The sequence below is a fragment of the Lichenostomus cassidix genome, chromosome 5, assembly GCF_008360975.1.
Source record: "Lichenostomus cassidix isolate B80296 chromosome 5, HeHo_3.0, whole genome shotgun sequence".
NCBI classification, from domain to species: Eukaryota; Metazoa; Chordata; class Aves; order Passeriformes; family Meliphagidae; genus Lichenostomus; species Lichenostomus cassidix.
Window position 1 is genome coordinate 15,739,033 of NC_139486.1, and position 22,321 is coordinate 15,761,353.

Sequence of the window (22,321 nt, forward strand, 5' to 3'; positions counted from 1 at the left end):
CAAACTGCTGATCCATGACTAGCACAACAGCACAAAGCAATCTGGCAGCCTTTCAAATGCCGAGTCTGGCACGGTGACGGGCAATATGCTCCGCCAGCTGTGCAACTCCTTCAGGAGCTGCAAAACGGCAGAAAAAGTAATTCCCTGATGATTTTTCAGGGCAGTTCATTACTATGTCTTGCAGAGCACCTGCCAATAATTTATCAAGTATTGATTACATCATGCTCATGGTTTTTTTCTCCGTGAAAGTTAAACAAGTTCTCTGAAAACAACTGAAGATACAATATTGTCCTAATAGAAATAACTATTTGGATAAGTTATACCTGTTGCCCCAGACATGTGGTAAAATTACAAAATGAGTGGCAATGTTACCACACCAATCTCACACTTTTTAATATGTAATCCACACCATGAAAACATTTTCAGGTTCCCATCTTGAAGCATATGCAACAGGTTAGTTAGGTAAATGTGGGGAACCTTTTTTCTTTGCTGACCAGTTTTTTTTATTTGACCAGTTCATTGCAGTGGCATCAGAAAGCATTCCTTAAAAGCCTGTTTGTATCACTGCATCCTAAGCAGACACAGAAATTAAATGGCTGATAGTCCTACTAAGTTTTAGTGATGATTAAGTTCAATTTGCATCCTATTTTTCCCTTTCAGGGATCTTTCAAAGTCCTCTTGTACAATTTTTTTACACAATTTGAGTGTTAATGCTGATTAAGACACCCACCTGCTTCAGTATTATTTCTGAGAAACTTTGGTAACAACAGCTGAGATGAGCATGCTACAAAACGTACACAGATGGACTTAAAAGAATAGAAACACCACACTTTGAAGCAACTACTGTAAAATAAGGTACACCGGAAAATAAGGTATGATACTTGGTCAGTCTCATTTTTGCTCTTTCTACAAAAATATAAATAGCTGGACAGTAAGCAGTAGGCTCTCCAGATTAGATTAACTGCAATGGTTTTACATAAAACTACAACCTTAACCTCAATAAAAGGTTATCTTTCAACCTCTAAGCTATTAGTAATTTTTTTTCTTTGCTAGAACTCAGTGATCTAAACTGCCTCACTCCAAATTAGAGTTCTTGTTCTGATTTACAGAGGTGCAAAGCAGTTGAGTAAATGACTGAGCTATGTATCACAACGCTGTGGTTCAGAACTGATGAGACAACTTAAACGAGACTTCTTGCAAAGCAACTGAGAAAAGTGACAACTTTAAAAAGGTATCAGTGAAACCACCAGCTTGAGAAATCAATCACTCCAAGAGCTGTTGCTAAACAACTGTGTTGCTAAGAGTTCATTCTTCACACCTATATATTCCTATAAACTAATTAGCCACAAACAAAGGAAAAGATCATTTTGGTTGCATCTAAAAATAAAAAACTTCAACATTTTGAAGATGGAATTTTCATTTACTTGCAAAAGTTACGACATTTTTATTGACATTAAATGTTATGCTTTGTTTTCTACATCTTGAGTACCAGCAAGGGCATGGTAGCCACTGCTACACAAGAAAACTGACTCTCTCCATTGGTTCCCCATGTAATTTTCCAGAGTCAGTTTTACAACAATTGGTATCAGCCTTGGGCCAAGTTCAACAGAAAGCTTGTGTTTTTAACTGAAATGACCACAATTACGAATTTCTTTAGAATCATTTGTCAAAAGCAGCTTTTAGAGAAGTTTTTATCACTTCAAAAAGCTGCATTGAAAATGAAAGATATTTAAGAAAAGCCTACACAACTGAAATAATGTATTTGGTCATTACCAAAATTGGTGACTGCCAGATTGCAGTTACAAACTATACTTTTTGGCAGATGCTTAGCTCATTATCATTCAGCAGCTGAATCACAGATCCAGCTTGCATCACCTAAAAGGATTACGCAACAAAAGGCAGGTTTATACAGCTTAAACTTCATATAGCAAACTTGCTTCTTCTAATGTTTAGAGTTAGTACGGATCCTTCTCTTTCAGGAAAAAAGTAGCAGGGCTTACTGGAAGTTCTACTAAAAAATGCAGGAGTGAGATTGTTTTTTGGATTTTTTACTTCCTACCACAGTGGTAATATATAACCTATCAAAGACAGTAAAATTTGAAGTTCAGTGCATGAAACAATCTCATTCTCCCATACATTTGAAACCATATTCCTCTTCAACCACTGTGAGGACCTGTTACTGAGCTCAAGGGAAGAATCAGTTCACTTACCACTGAACTGCAACCATTCCTCAGAGTTCCTCTGCCAGAAAACACTAAGACACCCTTTACAACACAGAATTAAGAATTTTATTAACGTAATTAATGTAGTCAATCTGAAACAACATGCTCTTTCATTCCTCACTTAATACTGGTCAAGCAGTGTGATGTACATAAACAGTTCACAACACATACTGCTTATCATGCCATTTTAGACCATCCAAACCATTAAATGAAATATTTGCCCCTTCCAGTACCCTTCTTGGAAATGAGTTTCCAAAAAGCTTGTGTTGTTATAATGGAAGCTTTCAAATTCACTGGAAATAACAAAAAAATACTCTTAAAAGATGAATACTGTTCACTTCAACTTTGGCTAACTACCCTGGTTCTGTATTTGCAGGAAACAAGCCACACAACAAGACTCCCAAAATAAATGCTGGTGATGCAGGATGGACATGATCTGGCAATGTGCTCTTGTAGCCCAGAGAGCCAATTGTATTCTGGGCTGCATCCAAAGCAGCATGGGCAGCAGGGTGAAGGAGGTGATTCTGCCCTCTGCTCCACACTGGTGAGACCCCACCTGCTGTGCTGCATCCACCTCTGGGCTCCTCGGCACAGGAAGGACATGGACCTGTTGGAGCAACTGCAAAGGAGCACCATGAACATGATCAGAGGCTGGAACACTTCTCCCACGAAGGCAGGCTGAGAGAGTTGGGGTGGTCTAGCCTGGAAAAGAGAAAGCTCTGGGGAAACCTTATAGGACCTTCCAGTACTTAAAAGGGTCCTACAGGAGAGCTGGACAGAGACTTTTTACATTGGCATGTAGTGACAGGACAAGGGGGAATGGCTTTAAACTGAAAGAGAGTAGGTTTAGGTTAGATACTAGGAAGAAATTCTTCACTGTGAGTGAGGGTGACATACTGGCACAGGTCACCCAGAGAAGCTGTAGATGGCTCATCTCTGGAAGTGCTCAAGGCCAGGCTGGATGGGGCTTTGAGCAAATTGGTCTAGTAAAACGTGTCCCTGCCTGTGGCAGGGTGCTGAAACAAGATGATCTTTAAGGCCCCTTCCAATCCAAACCATTCTATGATTCTATGAAATTTTGATCTTTATATTGTATCTCTTAGCCAATCAAAAAGGGTCTCAGGAGAAGGTAAGATTTACTACTGTTTAAACTATTTTTAAAAATGTCAACAGGCAAATTTATAGATTCCTTTGATCTAGTTTCATTATCCCATTTTGAACTACCATTGATTTCTTACAGTTTTCAGACCAAGAGCTAAAATTCTGTTTACTAGATACATTTCTTTATCAGATTTGACTGTGAGATCATCCTCCCCAGCACTTCCTTTTCAAAACTATGAAAGTATCTCTAAAAGCCATGAAACAGAATATCATGCAACATTCAGATCCTTACAGTAAGATTACTTTTGACTCAAAAAATTCTAGTAGTTTTCATGGTTTTGGAATGGTATTCTCCCATTTAGCATTCCCACCAAAACATTCCAAATCATGCGCTACTTGTCCATTCCTCCCTTCCCCTCTCCCTCCCCTGCCAAGGCTGAAGAGAATTGAGTCACAAAAAGTGGAGATCATGGGTTGAGATAAGAACATTTTACCAGCAACAGCAATGAAATAAGAAAATGAACAGTCACAGCAACAATATTAATAACAGAAGTGTACAAAGTAGGTGAGTGATTCCCATGAGAATGCTAATCCCTGCACCAAAGGGAGCCCAACAATACCCAACCACCGCCAGGAAGGGACCCCTTCTCCTTTCTTGGAAAATGACCTGAGGTGACACAGAATAATCTCTGGGTCCTGGCCTTGCCCGTCCTGGCTGCTGCAAAAATAAACATTGTCCTGACCAGAACCAGGTTTAAGTGTTTTCCCCAGGCAATACACTACCCTTTCCTACCTAAAGTATTAATACATGTCATGACTTACCAAAGAAATCTTGATTCTGTACAAAACAAGTGTTTTAGGGTACAACCATCTACAATAATTATTTAGATTGGAGGGTGGGGAGGGAGAGTGTCTCTGCTAATGAATAGCATTTGACCCCAATTAAAAGCTAGTAGAGATATGGGAAAATCCCTACCTTTCCAAGCAAGTTGTACCAGCAAGAGGACCTCAAATGCTCTCACAAGACTGTTACTCTGACAGAAGGCTGGGGATCCTACCTTTCCATTAACACCGTATTTTGAGAAGTGGATCTGGTTACATCTAAATATTGCTGAAAGATGGAGATTTTCAGCTTCACTTCACCTCCAGCACATACTGTCAAAGTAAAATGGTTAAAAATTAAGCTGTCACAAACAATGTTATTTAACTCAGGGTAAAGCTATGCTTTGATAATAAAAGCAGTATGATAATTAATGCTAGAATTATTTATTTTATCATTAGGGCTCTGCTTCTGCATTCCCTAATCTTTTGAAACACGTCCTCACATTCTACCACACAGGTACGGGAAGAAGAGACTGCAAAAGCTAGGATTTACCCACAAGTACTACAGACTTTGGGGATGGAAGCAGGCAAGTTTCCATCTTTCCTGTGTCTCCACATACCCGTGGCTCCTCTTATCTGGGGAATCTGAACTATTCAGGAGCCTTGGAAGGAAATATTTTGAACTGGTGAACACCAAATCTAGGTTTGAAGTTGATGTTCTTACCCTCAGGAGCAACAGAGCACAGAGTAAGAAATGGTACTCCTTGTCACATTTTTTTGTGCTAATGAAGAAAATGTAGAAGTCAAAAAATACAACTTATGGACCATGGCAGCACTGACATTTTGTGAAGGTAAGGGGAAATTAATCTTTTAGTTCAGATACAAACAAGAACCAGAGTAGTAACTCTGAAAATTATACAGAGAAGTTCTATTACTGTCTAAAGCAAAGCACAGTTAAGAACGTATCAGGGAACTGACAGCAGAGTAGGCAAAATTAATGGGCATTTGCTTCAGTTGCACCCTGCTTACAAGTACTGAATGCACAGCTGAGGAGCACACCTGCCCAACAGCACCAGGGCAGCCTCTGATATGTTTTCCACAAATGTCCAGAACTCCAGTCCCAGCATTCAGTTGATTACTGTCACCTTGCATGTCAGCTTTCTAGGTTGGAATTCACACTTCAGCCACACATGCTGAACAGACTAAAATAAGAAGTCAGCTGTTTTGCTTACGGTTGAGCCTTTTCTTCATGTAGGCACTAATTTCTCTGTCAGCCCACACTAGAATTTAGTGACTGATAACCCTAAAATTTTGTTGATCTTAGCTGAAGTTGTATCAGTAGGTTAGAAAAACAAACAAAACTGACAGAAAGGTTTATGATCACACTATGACTTTATCCTTTTCTTAAAAACAGGACTATTTTTAGTTTGATTTCCTAATGGGTTTTTTCTTTATTATATATTCCATGCAAGTGTACGTGATCCTTTCCCATCCTAAGCCCTCAAGGTAAAAGTGCTAAGGCCGATTTGATTATGTACAAAGTAACTCACTTTATAAAAGTTCATTAGTATCAGCAACAATAGTAATACAATAGTATTCAACAACAAGTATTCAGCATCATATAGCTTTACATAGCATTGCTACAAAACCAGAGCATTTCTATGAAGCTCTGGTTGTCAATATAAAGGCAATAGATATTTTTCTAGACTGTTAAGAAAAAAACCCACGACATTGAGCCACCTAGTTATCCCTAGATTTTCTTTATGTAAGAAAATACATTCTCACTCAGCATTACATTTTTAAGTTTTTTACATTTCTAGTACATATTTCTATCAGATGTTTAACACGGTCTTCACTTTTAAGTTACTATTCTAAACAGAATAGTCTGTTGATCAGATAAAAAATTTTTGTTGAGAATGAATTAAAAAGTAAATTATCTTTCCATGGATAGCCCACAGGGCTATTTTTTGCCACTTTTTTGAAAGATTTTATTTAAGCATACACACAAAGAGCATATATTACATTGCTGGTTTATGTAAAAAGCAAACAACCCTCCACTGCCAAAGGTAATGTTTCACACATAGGGGAGAAAAGGATTAAATAAACTCAAGAGGCCATTTGTTTGCATAAGTTAATTTCTGAGAAATTAATGGACTCAAAACTGTGCTTATCCTCACATAACAATAAGGTCAATTCCTAGCATCAGCAGCTACAATAAGTCTCACTGTCAACTAGAACAGAACATGGCACAAAATCATTAAATACATCACATGAACTCCAATTTCAAGAGAAATTATCTTCCTGAACTTGGCTCATGGCACTCTGAACAAACAGCAGTGCATGAATAAAGGCTTTAGACTTTGAAAAGTAATAAAATCAGAACTCAGAAAAGGTTTTATAATTGGCATAATTTTGTAAGAGCTAGGAGTTACAAATTTTTAAAGTTTGTGCACAAGTTACTCTGAAGCACAATTGCTACATTTTAAACTGCCTGAATATATCATCCAATCTTCTTAGAGCACCCAAGTAAAGTTTTTATCCTGCAGATTAATACTTTCATATAGGATATGAAATGCTGTTTCAGAACAATCAGTAAGATGGAACAGATACAGCATTAAGATGCAACCAGATTAACACTGGGGAAAGTGGGCTACTAATAATGTACTTCAACCAACCTCAGTTTAAAAACAAAAGAAGAAAATATTTGAGACTGTTCTCCAAATCAAACTTATTTTAAAAAACCCCAAACAACTGAAACCAGAAACAACCACACAGAAACCAAAATGAACAAAACCAAAGAAACCGAAGTTCTTTACCCATTCTTATTTTAGAACAAAAGAATGACTTTTACATGTTTCATACTCTTTGGCAGGAAATCTGTGAAACCAAAACATGCCCTGACAAACTGAACCTTTCCTGAGAAACGTTCATAGTCATAAACTCATTTATAATGTGTTATGTGGGAGATGCCAAGTTGTAACAGTTTAAGAGTCAACTACATGGAATGTACCAACAGATTTATGAACAACAGTAGCAGTTACTTACACGTTCAGGGCAGCTAATTGCTCTTTATGAATTAGGTTTCCCTGTATAAATTAGAAAACTACAAAAAAGCAGAACTGGGAAAAACCACAATTGTCTGTAAAAGTTCAAATGAAAACACCTTTGCAGCACTTTCCTTAGACAATAGCGTATTGCTCGTATAAAAGGTCTCTTATCCTATAGAAGTCCGGGCAGAGACAGCCTTCCAATCCAATACGCCCTGTTTCAGTCTGAAACAAAAGACATGTTTCAATTTATTATCTTTACACTAATGAGAAAATTATTTTATTTAAAAATAATATTTTAACTCATTATTAAAATAATATATATAATTTTATAATATTATTTGCCAAAAAGATTAAGACAAAGAAGACCTACCCTGCGGACAGCCACCAGATTGTTGCACACAAGCACTCCTCCGACAAATTCAGCTTGTATACCTTCTCGCAAAAGAACCTGCTTGAAGTCAGACAGTCTTGGCTCATTCATAAACACAGACTGATGTCCAAGAACCTTCAAAACAACACACAGAATTTTAATCCTTCTATTTAACGCCTCCCATTTTTCCAAAGATCCCATTATTGCGTACACAGTAGAGTAGCCTAGACTACAGGATTCTAAATTAGAAGATGGTTCCATTTCTGTTACGTGCAGCAATACATCTCCAGGATAGAAAGGCCTTAGAAGTTACCCACCAGGAAAAGCAAAAGTTTTTTTCTTTGCTCACATATTGAAGACAAATGGAAAGCTGACAATGGAGATCCCTCTTAGCCATGCTATGCCAGGGACTGAGCTGCAGTAAGCTGTACTGCTGATCAGTACAGGGTTCAATGATGGTTGCCATGAATCTGAACAGACTTTAGAGTTGTCTCCATAGTCCTCTAGCTCCCAGAACAGACTACATTTAGGACTGTGAAACAGAGAATCTTAAAAAGCAGCTCTAGGATTAAAAGGGACTGTACTCATTCAACAGAAAGATAAAATAGTATCTCCTCAAATACAAAGTATTTTAAGAGTAAGGATAAATTTTTTGAAAAGATAAATTTAATGAACTGCCAAATCGCTACTATAGCAGCAGACGTATGAATGTCAAAGATCCGTATCTCAAGTATATGAAGTATTTTCCACAGCATCAACAAAACATAATGAAATCCAAAAGTGACTAACACCAACTAATTTCCCTATCTGCAAGTACTAATTACAGATATGACACACATTCATTAAATCTTATCTTCATAAATATATGGTACTGTATGCTAGGTACTGTTAATGGATGAGAAGGATCATGCTCACTGAAAATCATAAAAGCTGAATAAATAACAGCACCAAGTTGAACAAAGAGAAACCCAAACATGAAAATCCAGTTTCAGTAGACTTTCATTTGAGTAAGATCACAGTATCAACCTCTACACAATGGCAAAGTACAAATGAATACAGAGGTCTTCATAAAAGAAATCCAGACCAGCATCATTTCTGTACCTCATGAGGCGGCAGAGGTTCCAAAGTAGGAATAATCTCACTCTCCTCACACATCTCCTTGTCATCATCCCCGAAGAGGCTTTTCATGGCCTTCTGTTGTGCAATCACACTCGAGTCTGAAGAAGGCACATCCACTTGCATCTCTAAGTCTTCATCTTCCCTCAATTCTCCCTCTTCCAAAATAACTCCAGTATCCACTTTAGAAACCCTCATGTCCAGAACACCATCTATCCAAGCCAACTCAGCATCCTTGGCTTTACAGAACTGAAGAGAGCTGACAAGAGAATCTTTCAACCTGACCTGGGTTGCACAAAAATAAAAGTACTATTAGTTTGATGGGAAACACAGAGTACTTACATCAAGCTTTAAAGATTAGCAGGTTTCTTTTCACTGTCTCTCCACTGTGTTTGATTAATGCACTCTTGTGGAGAGAAAGGAGGGAACTGGTATCACTAAGGCAAGAAACTTTAAAATTTAATATGCATAATACTCATATCACAACTTAAAAAGCAGCAGGGATCAACACCTCTCTCATCTTGGCTAAAACAAAAAAAGAACATATAGAACTGCAAACCTGAGTTACATTTACAGCAAAAGAAATAATTTACTTTTAAAAACCAGAAACCTCTCTTCCAGCCAAGCTGTTTCTCAATCTTAGCAAAGTCAGATAAAGTTTCTGTAGATACATTTAGATTACTGAAGAGTTCCAAATTTTAACCCTCCAAAAAAAAGATAATTACTCTTTTATTGTAAGAAAGGATGTTGTAAATGAGACTTTTAAGTGCTGTCACCCTGATTCCTCTGGGGCACTCTATGACTTTACCCTTTAAATAAAGCCCTACTCTAAGAGACTCTTATCCATATAAGATGCTCCTTGATTCCTGTAGTGCAATCAAAGCTGCAACCCTGTGAAAGATACAACAACCAACTACCCACCCACCTGCAGCACTGCCCACTCAAAAGACACTATGACACTGACACTTCACTCACATCTATTATTTTCAAACTCAACATCGCCACTGCACTTCTCCTGTGTCATATCTTACAGGAAAGAAATTCTCATAGCTTTAAAAAACACTACTAATGCCTCGACCACACAAACTAATTGTACACACAGGTAGTACCACCTCTCCTCCCTCAAAGAGCAGATGGCCAAACTGCATTCTGCCCATACAGCTCTACTACATACCAAAGTAGTAAACAACTACAAAATTCCAGTACCTTACCTGGTAAATGTGAGTTTCACTTGTTGCATCTACAGTTTCATGAAGTTTGGGCATGTAAACTTTAATATCTTTTCCACCAAAAGCTCTGCAACATTCTGCAAGGTCCTGACTGGCCTCAGGTGGTCCATGGACAATGACCAGTTGTCTTGGTTTCATTTGGTTAATAATTTTTTTAATTGAGTCCCCATCTGAACGTCCTTCATAATCAATGTATGTAACTCTGGCTCTAGTTTGAATTAAAAACCCAAAAATAATATGTTTTAATTTAAAAGATTAAACCCTTGCTCCAAAATACTTCATTAGATATTTTTAAAGTATTCTACATCAGCAAAAGCTTTCAGCACAAGGTATATTGTGGATCTGTACAATACAGTTGGTCAAATATCAGCATGTGTGTGCATTTAACACTATACATTCACAAAATTCACTTGCATAGTTATAAAAAACATAATTATCCAAGAATTAAGTGTATTTGAATATGTTATCCTTTTAACAAAGCGTTTTTAAGTATCTATGCTAACATACTATTTTATCATTTGTTCAACCTCTTTAGTTTTCTCCATCAGACAGGAACAAACCAGATTTCTTAAGAATGGGGAACAATAAAACTGTTCTGTTCTCCCCGAAAGGCTAGTAAAATACAACTTGGCTTGGGGGAAAAAACTAAGCAAAAATCAAGTCCTTTCCCACTTTCTTAAATCCAAGCTAGCCTTTTTACCCAATTTCCACTGCACCCATGCCACTGTTCTAGCAGAATTGACAAGAACAAAGTCACTCACTTAATTTCCATGGATTCTGTTGCAGAAATACATTTGGTAGGAACATCTGATAAATCCTGGTCCATAGGCTCCTCTCCATTTGTCAAACCAGACTCTAATTTGCTTTTTTCTTCTTCTGTTGCTTGAAGTTCTGGAACTAGAAAATCCTCAGGTCTAAAGAAGGAAAGGCATTTTGCTTTTTAGAGTAAAACCAAAGCGTTACCTAACATAAAAACAAACAGTGCTGACTGTTACTACTAAGATTTTTTTTGTAACTGTTATTGCCAACAATTTTACTACACTTGCCTTCAGTATTTCCATACTTGAACAGAGGTGATTTGGAAAATAAAGACTTTCCTCTCTGAAGAAAGAACTTAAATAACTTAGGCAATACTAGCAAATCGAGGATTTCTAGCAAGTATTCCTTATGCAAAGATGACAAATATCACTACATTTTGTTAGGATGAACAGTGTTTCTTCCCCTCACAAATTTAATGTTAAGTGTAATTTAAAGCAGATAAAAGTCAGGTTAAAAGAATTTTAAATCTTCTATCTCATAAGATTTCAAACAAACAAAAAAAAAAGCCTGGACTGAAAATACATCCTAAGAGGTATGAACACAAGTCAAAGATCAGCACTCTGCAGCTTCAATCCTACCATAAGCTTCCTGTAAGACTTAGCAGCTTGAAAAGCATATAACAGTGCTGCAAAGGAGACAAAATGGTGATTTTAATTCCTTCTAGGTTTTGATTATTTCATAGCTACTACATGTTATCATACATTACCACCACATACTTGATAATTTCGCCATATTCATCCCATTTAATTCTTTCTTCAGGAGCTGGAAACATTGGATAAGATTTCTTCGCCTGTTTGAAGAAGCTTCCTTTCCGGCTACCTTCACCTTTCATCATCAAATCATGTTTGGTCTTATGTAAAGTTGGCTGATCAATATCCTCTTCAGCATCACTCTCATCACTGGAATCGATATCTGCCCTGAAATGACATTACAGAAAAATTCAGCACTTCTTTTTTTCTTCAGTTTTTGTATTACATAAACACACCAGCCAGAAAATAACAGCTGACATAACACTAACGAAGGCCAAGGGCAGTTTATGTATCTGAGAAAGAGCTCACAGTCAAATGGCAGATGAAACTGGGTCTATCAGAACAACAGATTAAAGACAACCACTCCTGATTCCTCAGTGCCTTCAGACAAGTCTGCTGAAACTATAATTTTCATTTATCCCTGTAAAGAGTTGGAGCAGAACAGTCACATGGAAATCTCAACTCCGATTGTAACAGCAGAATGCAAGAAGAGCAAACATACTTACTCTTTAGACTGCTCTAACTTCTTAGCTGCTTCTTTCTTTAGTTTCTCCTTTTCTAGGTATTCTTCAAGTTCTTTTCCTTCCAACTTGACACGTTTTCTCAACTACGGATAGAATTAAAATTAATGTTATTGTGAGCAGCTGCCATAACTTTAATACTTCTCCTGCATGCTGCTGACTAGAGTATTTGTACTTAGGTACCAAGGGGAAGTATAAATTGTATGTCACATACAAGACAAGGCTATGGAAAAATGTGTGGCACCTTGGCATATGCAACATATAGCAACATCATGATAGTGTCAACTAGTACAGCCTACTTTAAAGGAAAGCATTTCTAAAAATATTAAAATCAACTGAACTTCCAAAAACTTTCTTAAAAAGCCTTTGGGAAATATCTCTCCAATAAGTGAAAGCAAATACTCTTAGATGAGCAGTGTTTTCTTACTTTCTCTATCATTAACATCAAACCAGAAGAACCTAGCAAAGTCGTACTAGCTGGCGAAACAATGAGAGATTTTGTTTCTCGTTTTCTGAGTACAGGTCACTTTGAATAAAATGAATTCTAGCAATAATCTAATACTGTAATTCCATGCTTTCAATCCAATCTAAAACTAAAATAAAGCTGCATCCATCAGCATTGAAATTATGACTGCAATCACAGGGGACGCCCATAAATTAACAATGTTTACCAGGTAGAAGTAGACACAGGTGTACAGATTATTGAAAACAATTTGAAAGCATGAAAAGCAATTAACAATCTCCTGATTTCCAGCATTTGCTTGTCTTTCTAATCCTGGTGGGATATATTGTACTAATGTGACCTGATTCTCCCCTCATCCAAACCTGCAGTATTTTCCAGCAAGACTAACCCATTGTATGTGGTGATCTGTACATCAACTGCATGCAAATTTTTTTCTATCATAATAAAAACACAAAGGAAAATGTTGTCTAAAGATAAATATTTAAAAGGAACTTCATGCTCAGCTCTATGGAGTATTAATGTTGCCACATCATGAAAAAGCATTTTGCAGATATCAGTAGGAGACCTACTTTCATGTAAATTTATCCACAAGTTGATAAATATGCAACATACTGATTTCAGGTTTCTCTCCACCACTAGAAGCATTTTCAGATGATCAGAAAAGGAAACTATGTTCAGTTTTGCCTGTATGACCCCAGACGGCCCACAGTAAAAACTTTGAGCTATAGAGACAACACTTACCTCAATATCTATAACTTTTTCTGAAGGATTATCAATCAGGAATCGTGCTAATGTTCCAGGCGTAGTGCGGTAAGTTAAAATTATAGAGTTTTTGGAATCCTGGCACCATTGAATGAAAAGATCTCTAGAAAACCCACACTCCAAGTCAGGCTGACTGGCAAGAACAACTTTTGGACTAGGCACTCGAGCCAGATCAGACAGACTGTGACATAAGGACAGATGGCGGAACTGAAAAGGATTGTTTCTCTTGTCTTCAAAGCATCTCATCAACTTGTCACTCATCCATTCAACCTAAAATACATATTACAGAAAGTTATCTATACAAATACAAGTTCTGCAACAGTACAAGCCTGATATGAAGTACAGGATGCAATGTGCCCACGATTACATCAGCATTTCTCAGCAAGTGTAGAAACAATGTTGAGCATAACCAACACTGAAACAAGTACTTCAAATTCTCAACTTTAACAACTATAAACCATGCTACCAAGTCTTATTATGAAAGCAGAAACCAGCATCAAGAAACATGCCCACTGATACAACTGGACGCTGTGTTACTTAATCAAAAGAGCTGAGACATAAACATGCACTACAGATTAAGAACATTCCCCCAGTATTTTGCCATTTTTTACTCTTAAAAGGAAAAGCTTTTGCATAAATGTTCTGTTACTCTTCATCATTGCATTTGAAAATCAAAACAAACCTGCGATTTAGAGAACTCCACCACATTGTAGCTGACGTTATTCAAAAGTGCGAGAGAGTAGACTCCTAATCCTGCATCTTTCGTTCTCCAGATCTGATCAAGAAGCTGAGCAAGCTCCAGAACTCTGCCTGCTGTATCCACAGCTATTAACACATTTCCATCACCTCGTAATGTCTCCAAAACATTAGCTAAGAAGAATTAAAAACAAAAGAAACCACTTATACTTTGAACCAATGTTAGAATGTTTGTGGCGCGGCTTGGGGTTTTTTTTGTTTGTTATATCACACTAGCAATCATATTCAAAAGTATACGGAACACAGAAACAAATGAAACTTCAAAAGAGATCCAAATCCACACTTCCACCAAAATTAAACAGAGGTGGAATTTTCTCTGTAGCTCTGAAGATCTCTCTACCTTGGTACTTATTTCTTTTGTCTTTTGTTAATTAAAAAGCAACAGTAAAATGGAGTTTAAAAGAAGAAAGTGGTGAGGAAGACAATTTTAAAATCCCTGAAGAGATTTAACGGTACTGGGTAAAAACACTGTTTTCAAATGTGGTTCACTGTCGTTAGGAAAACATTTAACCCACAGGATCAGTATCATCTGAAAAGAGTAATTCAAAACTTGTTACATTTTAATAAGGGTTCTTAAGTTTAAATGCTGATTATTTTCTCACTGAAAAATAATTTACAGTGGCTAATAAATCACATTACTAATATTTTTAAAGCCCAAACAATACATACTCAGCAGCTGCTCATCCCTTTGCTTCCTCCTGGGCTGTACATAAGTAGCATTAAATGAATCTGTAATAAGCAATGAAGGCCTGCTCAACATTTCCAAGGAACATCCATTCAGATGGCTGTGGAAAAAAAGGCAAAGTCTCACTTTTTTGCATTTCTATTTTAAGAGAAAAAATAAGACAGCTAGCTTCCAGATATTTGCATGTACAGAAATCTAACTACTCAGCTGCTGAATGCTTCCTGCTTCAAATTTACAAATAAATAAAAATGAATAGAATCAAGAAACCCAGAGCTAATGCTTGTGCCAAACTGATTAATCTGGATGCAAATGAAATTAGTGGTCATATTAGAACTGGAAATGCACTTCTGCTTCCACACCTCTTTATCACCCACTAAATGATACACACCTAACACAGCTAAGAACTGTATATTGCTACGTTGAACTTACATCTCCCTCTTGTGGTTGAAATCAACAGCATAAACAATTTCTTCCTCTCCATCCTTAACAATCTTCCAAATTGTGCCTCCTATCATGTGACCAGCTGGCAATGGTGTGATTGACAAACCATGTCCTTTGCCTACAAAAGTTTTCAGTGTTTTAGGTACATTACACATATTAAAATCCATTACTCTGAACAAAAGACAGTAACTTTAAACAACTGAATGCTTAAATTACTACTGAGAAAAACATCAAATTAAGTATGAAAAAGCAGTGTTATCTGTCCTTTCCATCTAACCATTACTATCAAAATATTTTGCAATTGACTTTTATATTTCCTCCAGACTAAAGAAACTAAAGCAAAGATCACTTCTTACTTCCACCTCCCACTGATACTCAGAGGCACTGCAGAGCTGCTGTAACTATAGACCCAAAACCCAGTAAATTATATAAAAAACGTATCACAAGAAAGCAAGCACACTGATGAAAGCCAGGACCCTCTCTGGGGCAACACCAATGTTTACTAAATCATTCACTTTTGATGTACTTAGAAAAACTTATATAAATTACACACAACCTGGAAGCTCTCCAAAATGACAAACACACAAGTCAAACCATAGCAGGAAAGGTGTTCATGTGGTGCAGTCAGGGGTGACAGAACTTTTCAGCACCTGATGAATTTTTAAAAACACCACTGCTCACTGTCATTGATACCAGCCTGTACCTTTGTCAGATCAAAATAAGACCATCCATGACCATTACTAATTGACTTTGCTGGATGAAGTGCACCGTAATAATTAATAATTAAACATACATTATCTTCTTAAACACCTCCATCAAGTCTTTTCAAAACACGTCCATTAAATACAAAATAAGTTGGTTGTTTAAAAGAAGTTGTACGCTAAAATTACTCTTTAGATGTAAAAAGTGGCAGCACAGACATAGCCTTGCGGCAAATATCTCGAAAAGGGGCCAACAGTCTTCCAAGGATAACATCCTATTTCTACTTTCCAAATAAGAAAGTAAGTATTTTGGCAGCACTATTCTTGAAACTGTGAGATACTGCACTTCAGAGACAAACTGCTGGTCAGCTTGGATGTATCTCTGTTCAAGAAGAGCTTCCATTTTGTTCTGATCTTTACATTCAACATGAGTGAAAAGCTGCTGATTGTCCAAGTGCCACAGGTCCCAGCAATAAGCTACACTGATTATGATCTGAGTCAGTGAAGATCTCCCCATTAAATCATGCACATGCTGCAACTTCATCTCTGCAACCTGCTCTAGAGAAAGCTTTCCCCTGTGGTACTGGTTATAAAGAGTTCTGAGGTATCTACCACTATCCATAAATAAATGCTTTTAATAGACATGGGTAAATTCCAAGAAAAGTTACAAAAATACAAAAGAGAAACAAACACCTAAACATGCTTCGGCATGACCTCCTCCGCATTAAGTGAAATGTCTATCCATTTCTAGATACAATTGCTGAGGCAAACGTTCAGCTGATACACACTGACATGGGGCTAATTACCTTAGCACTGCAAAACGTACATTTCAGAACTCACTCCCTTTAAAAAAGTTACTTTAACTCTTAACCACTCTGTTGACTTTCAAAAAAAGTAGAGGCTTTGATGACAACATTACCTTTCAAGTTCACAATCTGAGAAAATTTCAGCTGCTGTATCTTATCAAAGGCCGCATCTACATCATCCAGTGTAAAGAGTGTGAAATCTTCAGTATTATGCCGGGACTAAAACAAAGAGGTACAGAGCATTCAAGCACTCCACCATGTCAAAGATGTTGTGTATGAAAGTATCAACTTAAACATACCTGGTAGAGATCATACATAAACATCTGTCCCATTTTATATACAGGAATAGTTGCATAAATGGCACAATTCAACCCCATTTTTCCAACTGCATATGGAAGTGCACCAAGGTGAAGAGGGTCAGGGTGGGAAAGAAGAACAGCATCAACCTGGTGTACATGCCTAAAAAGAGAGGGCCAACAAAAGCCATTGAAAGGAGGTCTGTATGGTTTCATATATTTCCTGTAAGGGTTATTTTGAGAATACAGTCTGAATGGCAAATAATGAAAGTTAAACCTTCAAGGTCCAGGACAGTTTTAAACATCATAATTAAAAGCTACAGGTATTTCCTCATGTTCACACATTCAAAAACACAAGTGATTTCAGAAACCATAACTTTAAGATATGGAAGACCTAAGTTTCACATCAAACTCCTGATTAAAAAGACCCTAGTATATGTATGGACACCAGAAAGTAAATATTATCAGTACAGATGTGCTACAAATTGTTTATACATCTAAAACCAAACTACAACTTTTATTCTGATGAGAAAGACCAAGTAACAGGACCAATGACACAACAATCCTTAAACTGATAAAGACCAAATCAAAATATATTTCTTTAATTATAGAAAAGATAAAACATATCATTTAAGAAAAGCAGCACATCAGTTTGGGGGATTTTATTACTTTTAAAAGCAATTCTATTTTCTTGCAAAGTGTTCCATAAAATTAGAACTCAGACTAAAATCCTTCTACATATCATAATTGAAAAACTTCAGGGCATGAAACACATGTAACAAATGAAAATACAAGTTGGACTGACAGCTTTTTGTTCCCTCACATAGTAACTGGGGCACACACATTCTTCTGGATGGCTGTTATCAAAAAGGGAATTTTACCTAATTGCTTCTCAGATAAGACACTTGAAAAATTTTCTAATTATCCTTAGTACCTAATAATCCTCAGTTAAAAGATTTCAAACACTGCAAGTTTCTCAATGCTATTAAATTAGTATCAAAAAGCTTAGTTTCTTTCCCGAATTTCCATGTTTCAGCTCTAACTCGACAATCAGCATAGTTCCTTGCTGTACCCCTGCAGAAGTTCAGTATTAAGATCTAGACAGATTTTGGGTTGTAGAGGTTTTTCCCTTTGCAGGGATGGTGTACTAACAGAAGCATTTTCCTGACCATCTATTCAACTTGAAACAAGGGAAACAGTTGAAATGCTTTGTATTCAGCCTACATACACTAAGGCTTTTTCTTCGATTTAAAACTTAAAGTTAACTATTCTGAATTGAGAGCCAAGGTCAGTCTCCCATAAACTTTGCTGTGTCACATTAATGACAATTAGAAAAAACAAACAAATCATCCAAGCCAAAACAAACACAGAAGAGTTTGAGAATTATAGTTGAGAGGCACAACTCACTGAACTGACAAGAAAAAAACCCCAAGTTTTTGCTGGAAATATTTCAGCAGTGTGAGTCCCATCACGTAAAACATATACAAAACAAAACAAAAAGGACAATTTTGGATTTAGCAACACCATACATTATAAAACCACACGGAATTTTGAACTTTCAAGACAGGCCAAGACCTATTTTAAAAAAAGGTGTATGAACTGAACTACTTACTTCCTCAGAGAATCAATAATATCCATAGAAAAGTTTTCATCCCAGCCACAGTCCAAAAGAAAACGAAACTCATCTACTTGCAATAGATAGCAAAGGGCAGATTCCTCCTGCACCCCCGAGAGCGTAGTCAACTTGATAATCGATGTCATTTTCCTCTCCAAGTGTTTACTCTCCAAAACAACTAATCTGAATGGGGGACAAAATGTTTTATTGACTAACACAAAGAAAAAGTCCATTTACTGAGACCTAGCTTCACATATGCCTAAAAATATACAGGCTAACAGTGTTAATACTGTTCAATACAGCTGCTGGATATCAATTAAGCCTCAGATATTAATACTCGACCGTTGCAGGTCTTCTGTTATTAGAAAGAGGTGGAGGGTTTATTTACAATACACATCAAGAATTAATTTTTTAAAAATATCCCTGGGAGTAGCGCAACTAACAGCAGCTCCGCGGAGCTGGACTGGGCACCCAGCGCTGGCGCATGCAGAGCCGCCCGTCTCAAGCGCAGGGCCGGCCCGAGCAGGGGCACAGCGGGCCCGGCCGGGGCTCCGCGGGGCTCCGCGGCTCCAGCGCCCCACCGGGCCCGCCGCCCGGGCCTGGCCCGACACGGCGAGTTCCCCCGGGCGGGGACGGCGTTACGGAGGAGAGCCCCGCGCCTGCTCCAGTCCGAGACGAGGAGAACAAGGGGGAAGAGGAGGACGATGTGAAAGAGCCGATACCTGCCGCCCTCAACCACCCCCGGCCCGCGCCGCGCCCGCCGCCATCTTGCGGGAGGCGGGGAGGAGGGGCAGCCGGCGGAAGGGTAGCGGGCGGCACCACCGCCAGCCCGCCGGGGGGAGCGCCCTCCTCCCCCGCCCCTGCGCGGCCCGTGGTCTGTCCCGGCCCGGCCGTTCCCGGTGCCCTTGGCGCGGCCGTGCGGGTCCTGGGGCGCGCGAGCGGCGGTAACGGCGGGGTCGCGCGCGGGGCGGGAGCGGCGCTGAGGGCGGGAGCGCTGCCAGAGCTCTCTGGGAGCGCCTCGCGTGTCCCCTACCCCTTCGGCCGGGACACGGCACCGGGCGGGAGCGCCCCTCAGCCCGGGGGCGTTATGGCGCCCCTGCCCCTGGAGGGGCCGCCGAGGTCCCGGGCAGGCTGGAGGCGGCTGAGCCGGAAGGCGGCGGGGCTATGCGGCGGGTCAGCGCCCGGGCCCGGGGCTGGGCTGTGTGGCAGCGCCTCCCGCCGCTCCCGCAGGGCTGGGTGCGGGGCCTCCCCGCGGCGGTAGCGGCGGCGCTGCCCGCCCTCGGGAGCCCGCGGCTGTGTGTGACACACTGCCCTGGTGCCGCGTGTAGTTCCTAATCTGCAAGGCTTCGGTTGGGTTGGAAAGGCTTGCTGGCCCTGTTTAGGCTGGAGAAGACTGAGCGGGGAACTCGTTAATGCATGTAAATATTTCAAAAGCGGGTGCCAAGAGGGTGGTGCCAGACTCTTTACAGTGGTGCCCAGCATCTTTTCAGGACAAGAAACACACAATTTGTTTCTGGGACTGGACACAGGTAATAGAGTGTCCATCTACAGGAGTTTAGGTTATAAAAGTGTTCCTAATGTTTTACAGAACAGCAAACTTCTGTAGATTTGCTTTAATGAGTAAATTATGCTAGAACCTTTAAAAATGGAATTATTTCACCGGGGTATCTTAAAGAGATGTTTTGTTTCTCTCCTGTTTTAGAATGAAAACCTTTTTCCCAGAGTGAAGAGTTAGGATTATTTCTAAGAAACCCTGGTATGGGTTTGAGAACAGTATACTATATACGCTCCTAGGAAGTGTTTGATAGCGCTCATGTGTATTATGTCCTTGTAGAATCCTGGTAGGTGAGAGTAAAGGTGCCAAGCATGCAACAGGTTCCAAGTGCAGATTTATTAGTAACTCTTACTTTTTCTTTCTAGCAGTCATGGTGAATTTCGCCCAAGCTGTGCGTGAACACTGGGTTCACATCCTTGTTCCCTTAGGATTTGTGATTGGATGCTATTTGGACAGATGGAATGATGAAAAATTGTCTGCCTTCAGAAACAAGAGCTTATTATATAAAAGGTCTGCTTTATGATGCTTCTTACACACATATATAGTTATTTTTCTAAGTGACTCTTAGTGCTTTTTTAGAGTTATAAGTCTAACCAAGAAAAGTAAAGAAAGACTAAAAATATCAAGCATTCATGAAGTGGATGAGGTCAGCAATACCCTCTGAAAATGAAGTCTTCAGGAGCTGTCTTCAGGAAAGAAAGGACCATTAGCTGCTGACAAGTTCTTGGAAATGAAATGTCGAAACTTGTTTTGAGTGTCTAAAACTTCAGTGGCAAACATGATGCTTGAGTTTTAATTTTCTCTCTTAAAATGATCGCCACACTTTTTAACCAAATTCTTTTTACAAATATGCATTACTTAAAAATAATAACCAAGTTCTTAAAAATTAACATACAGGCTAGCAATTGCTGTATCTTCACTGAATTATGTGGTTATATGCACTGATCAGTTTGGATTTTCTGGCTGTGACTTCTCAGGGAGAATTTATATCAGAAAACTTTAGGCATTGACTCATCTATGTCAGTTCTAATTCTGTATTAGATCATTGGGTTAACAAAAGAAGAGGAAATAAAATCATGCTGCATAGACTGATAGTAGGAGTGTTATTATCAGTTTGCTGGTGGATTTTCTTTTCCAACTGGCCTCATCTAAATTAGTTTTGAGTAAGAAAGGCGGCTTTTGACATAATCCACCTCACTGGTATGTTAGCACTGTTCTTACTGCATTTGTAAGTGAAGTTGGGCTGCTTTGTCAGCATCTTGCAAAAATCCCCTCTACTTTCACACATCTCTTTCCACTAAAGTAGTGAATTGCTGTATTTTAAAAAGGTAGAATTTTTCATTTTGGATCCAGTTAACAGTCTGTTAACTCCTTAGAAGTTAGGTGTTCTGTGCTCCCATTTAAATGAGTGGAAATTAAGATGACTCAATCCATTGAAGCTTTTGAAAGAAAAGAGAAAGTTTATCAGTATTGGAAGATTTTTAATTAACAACAGTTGCAAGGAAAGTTAAATTTTTGCGTAAATATCAAAATTAAGGTATTGTAGAATAAAGACTTATATTTATTAATAATTATTCTAAAAAGAAAGATACCAGTTTTACTCCCTTCCCTCTTGTTTTTTTCTTTCTACACAGGGAGTTGAAACCTGGTGAAGAAGTGACATGGAAATAAAAGCTGATGATGAAAAGGAAGACATTTTTGTTTGATTCATCATCTTATCTCACATATCGAAAGAACAGGAATATGGTTTTTACTCTGAGAGGATACTACAGTAAAGGACATCTGCAATTCATCAGTGCTAGTTTAATTTCCAGAGTTACTTTATGAAATCGATTTAATTACATGACTAATATGTGTTCAGGAATTCCATTAGTCCATAAACGTTGAGAAAATTTTGTCCCCCACTCTGGAAGAGAGAGGAAGAATTATAGAATAAAGAAAAACTATGCAAAAATCATTTATGTTGTTATTGATGTGTGTATCATGGAATCCATGTGTTTATGGCTAATTAATGAACTCACCTTCAAAGCAGTACTTCCACAGACATAGAATGTGGTTGATGGTTGTTTGGTTTTTATAACTGAACCTGGATAAATTTCTTGTCAGATTTCCTCTGTAGTCTTGTTTGGAATAGCAGTAAGCGGGTACTGGGGCTTTGTGAGCGGAACGGGAGGGTGTAAGGACCGGGCAGCTGGTGAGCACAGGGCAGGAGCGGGCGGTGCCGGGAGAGCCGGGCGGCTGG

General features: G+C 38.6%; 2 protein-coding genes across 4 annotated transcripts; one reads left to right on the top strand and one right to left on the bottom strand.

Moving 5' to 3' along the window:
* Positions 1–2,265: 2,265 nt before the first annotated feature.
* On the bottom strand, positions 2,266–19,365 carry CPSF2 (cleavage and polyadenylation specific factor 2). Of its 2 annotated transcripts, XR_014852488.1 has the most exons (16): positions 19,247–19,365; positions 18,522–18,707; positions 16,913–17,072; positions 16,727–16,832; positions 15,095–15,224; positions 14,650–14,765; positions 13,907–14,094; positions 13,204–13,494; positions 11,985–12,085; positions 11,446–11,646; positions 10,672–10,824; positions 9,893–10,118; positions 8,667–8,966; positions 7,566–7,700; positions 4,382–7,417; positions 2,266–2,924 (listed from the first exon to the last, which is right to left on the bottom strand). XR_014852488.1 is itself a non-coding variant. In XM_085061527.1 (15 exons), exons 2-15 carry the CDS (start codon positions 18,668–18,670, stop codon positions 7,325–7,327), a joined length of 2,349 nt encoding a protein of 782 aa, XP_084917653.1. In that variant the 5' UTR covers positions 18,671–18,707; positions 19,247–19,365; the 3' UTR covers positions 2,266–7,324. The 2 variants fall into 2 exon arrangements, 1 of the variants encoding a protein (XP_084917653.1); XM_085061527.1 differs by having other exon boundaries at positions 2,266–7,417.
* Positions 19,334–22,036, top strand: NDUFB1 (NADH:ubiquinone oxidoreductase subunit B1). 2 transcript variants are annotated; one of them, XM_085061529.1, is made up of 3 exons: positions 19,334–19,468; positions 20,445–20,589; positions 21,714–22,036. In XM_085061529.1, exons 2-3 carry the CDS (start codon positions 20,450–20,452, stop codon positions 21,748–21,750), a joined length of 177 nt encoding a protein of 58 aa, XP_084917655.1. In that variant the 5' UTR covers positions 19,334–19,468; positions 20,445–20,449; the 3' UTR covers positions 21,751–22,036. The 2 variants fall into 2 exon arrangements, with proteins under 2 accessions (XP_084917655.1, XP_084917656.1); XM_085061530.1 differs by having other exon boundaries at positions 19,339–19,468; positions 20,448–20,589.
* The last annotated feature ends 285 nt before the right edge of the window (positions 22,037–22,321 follow it).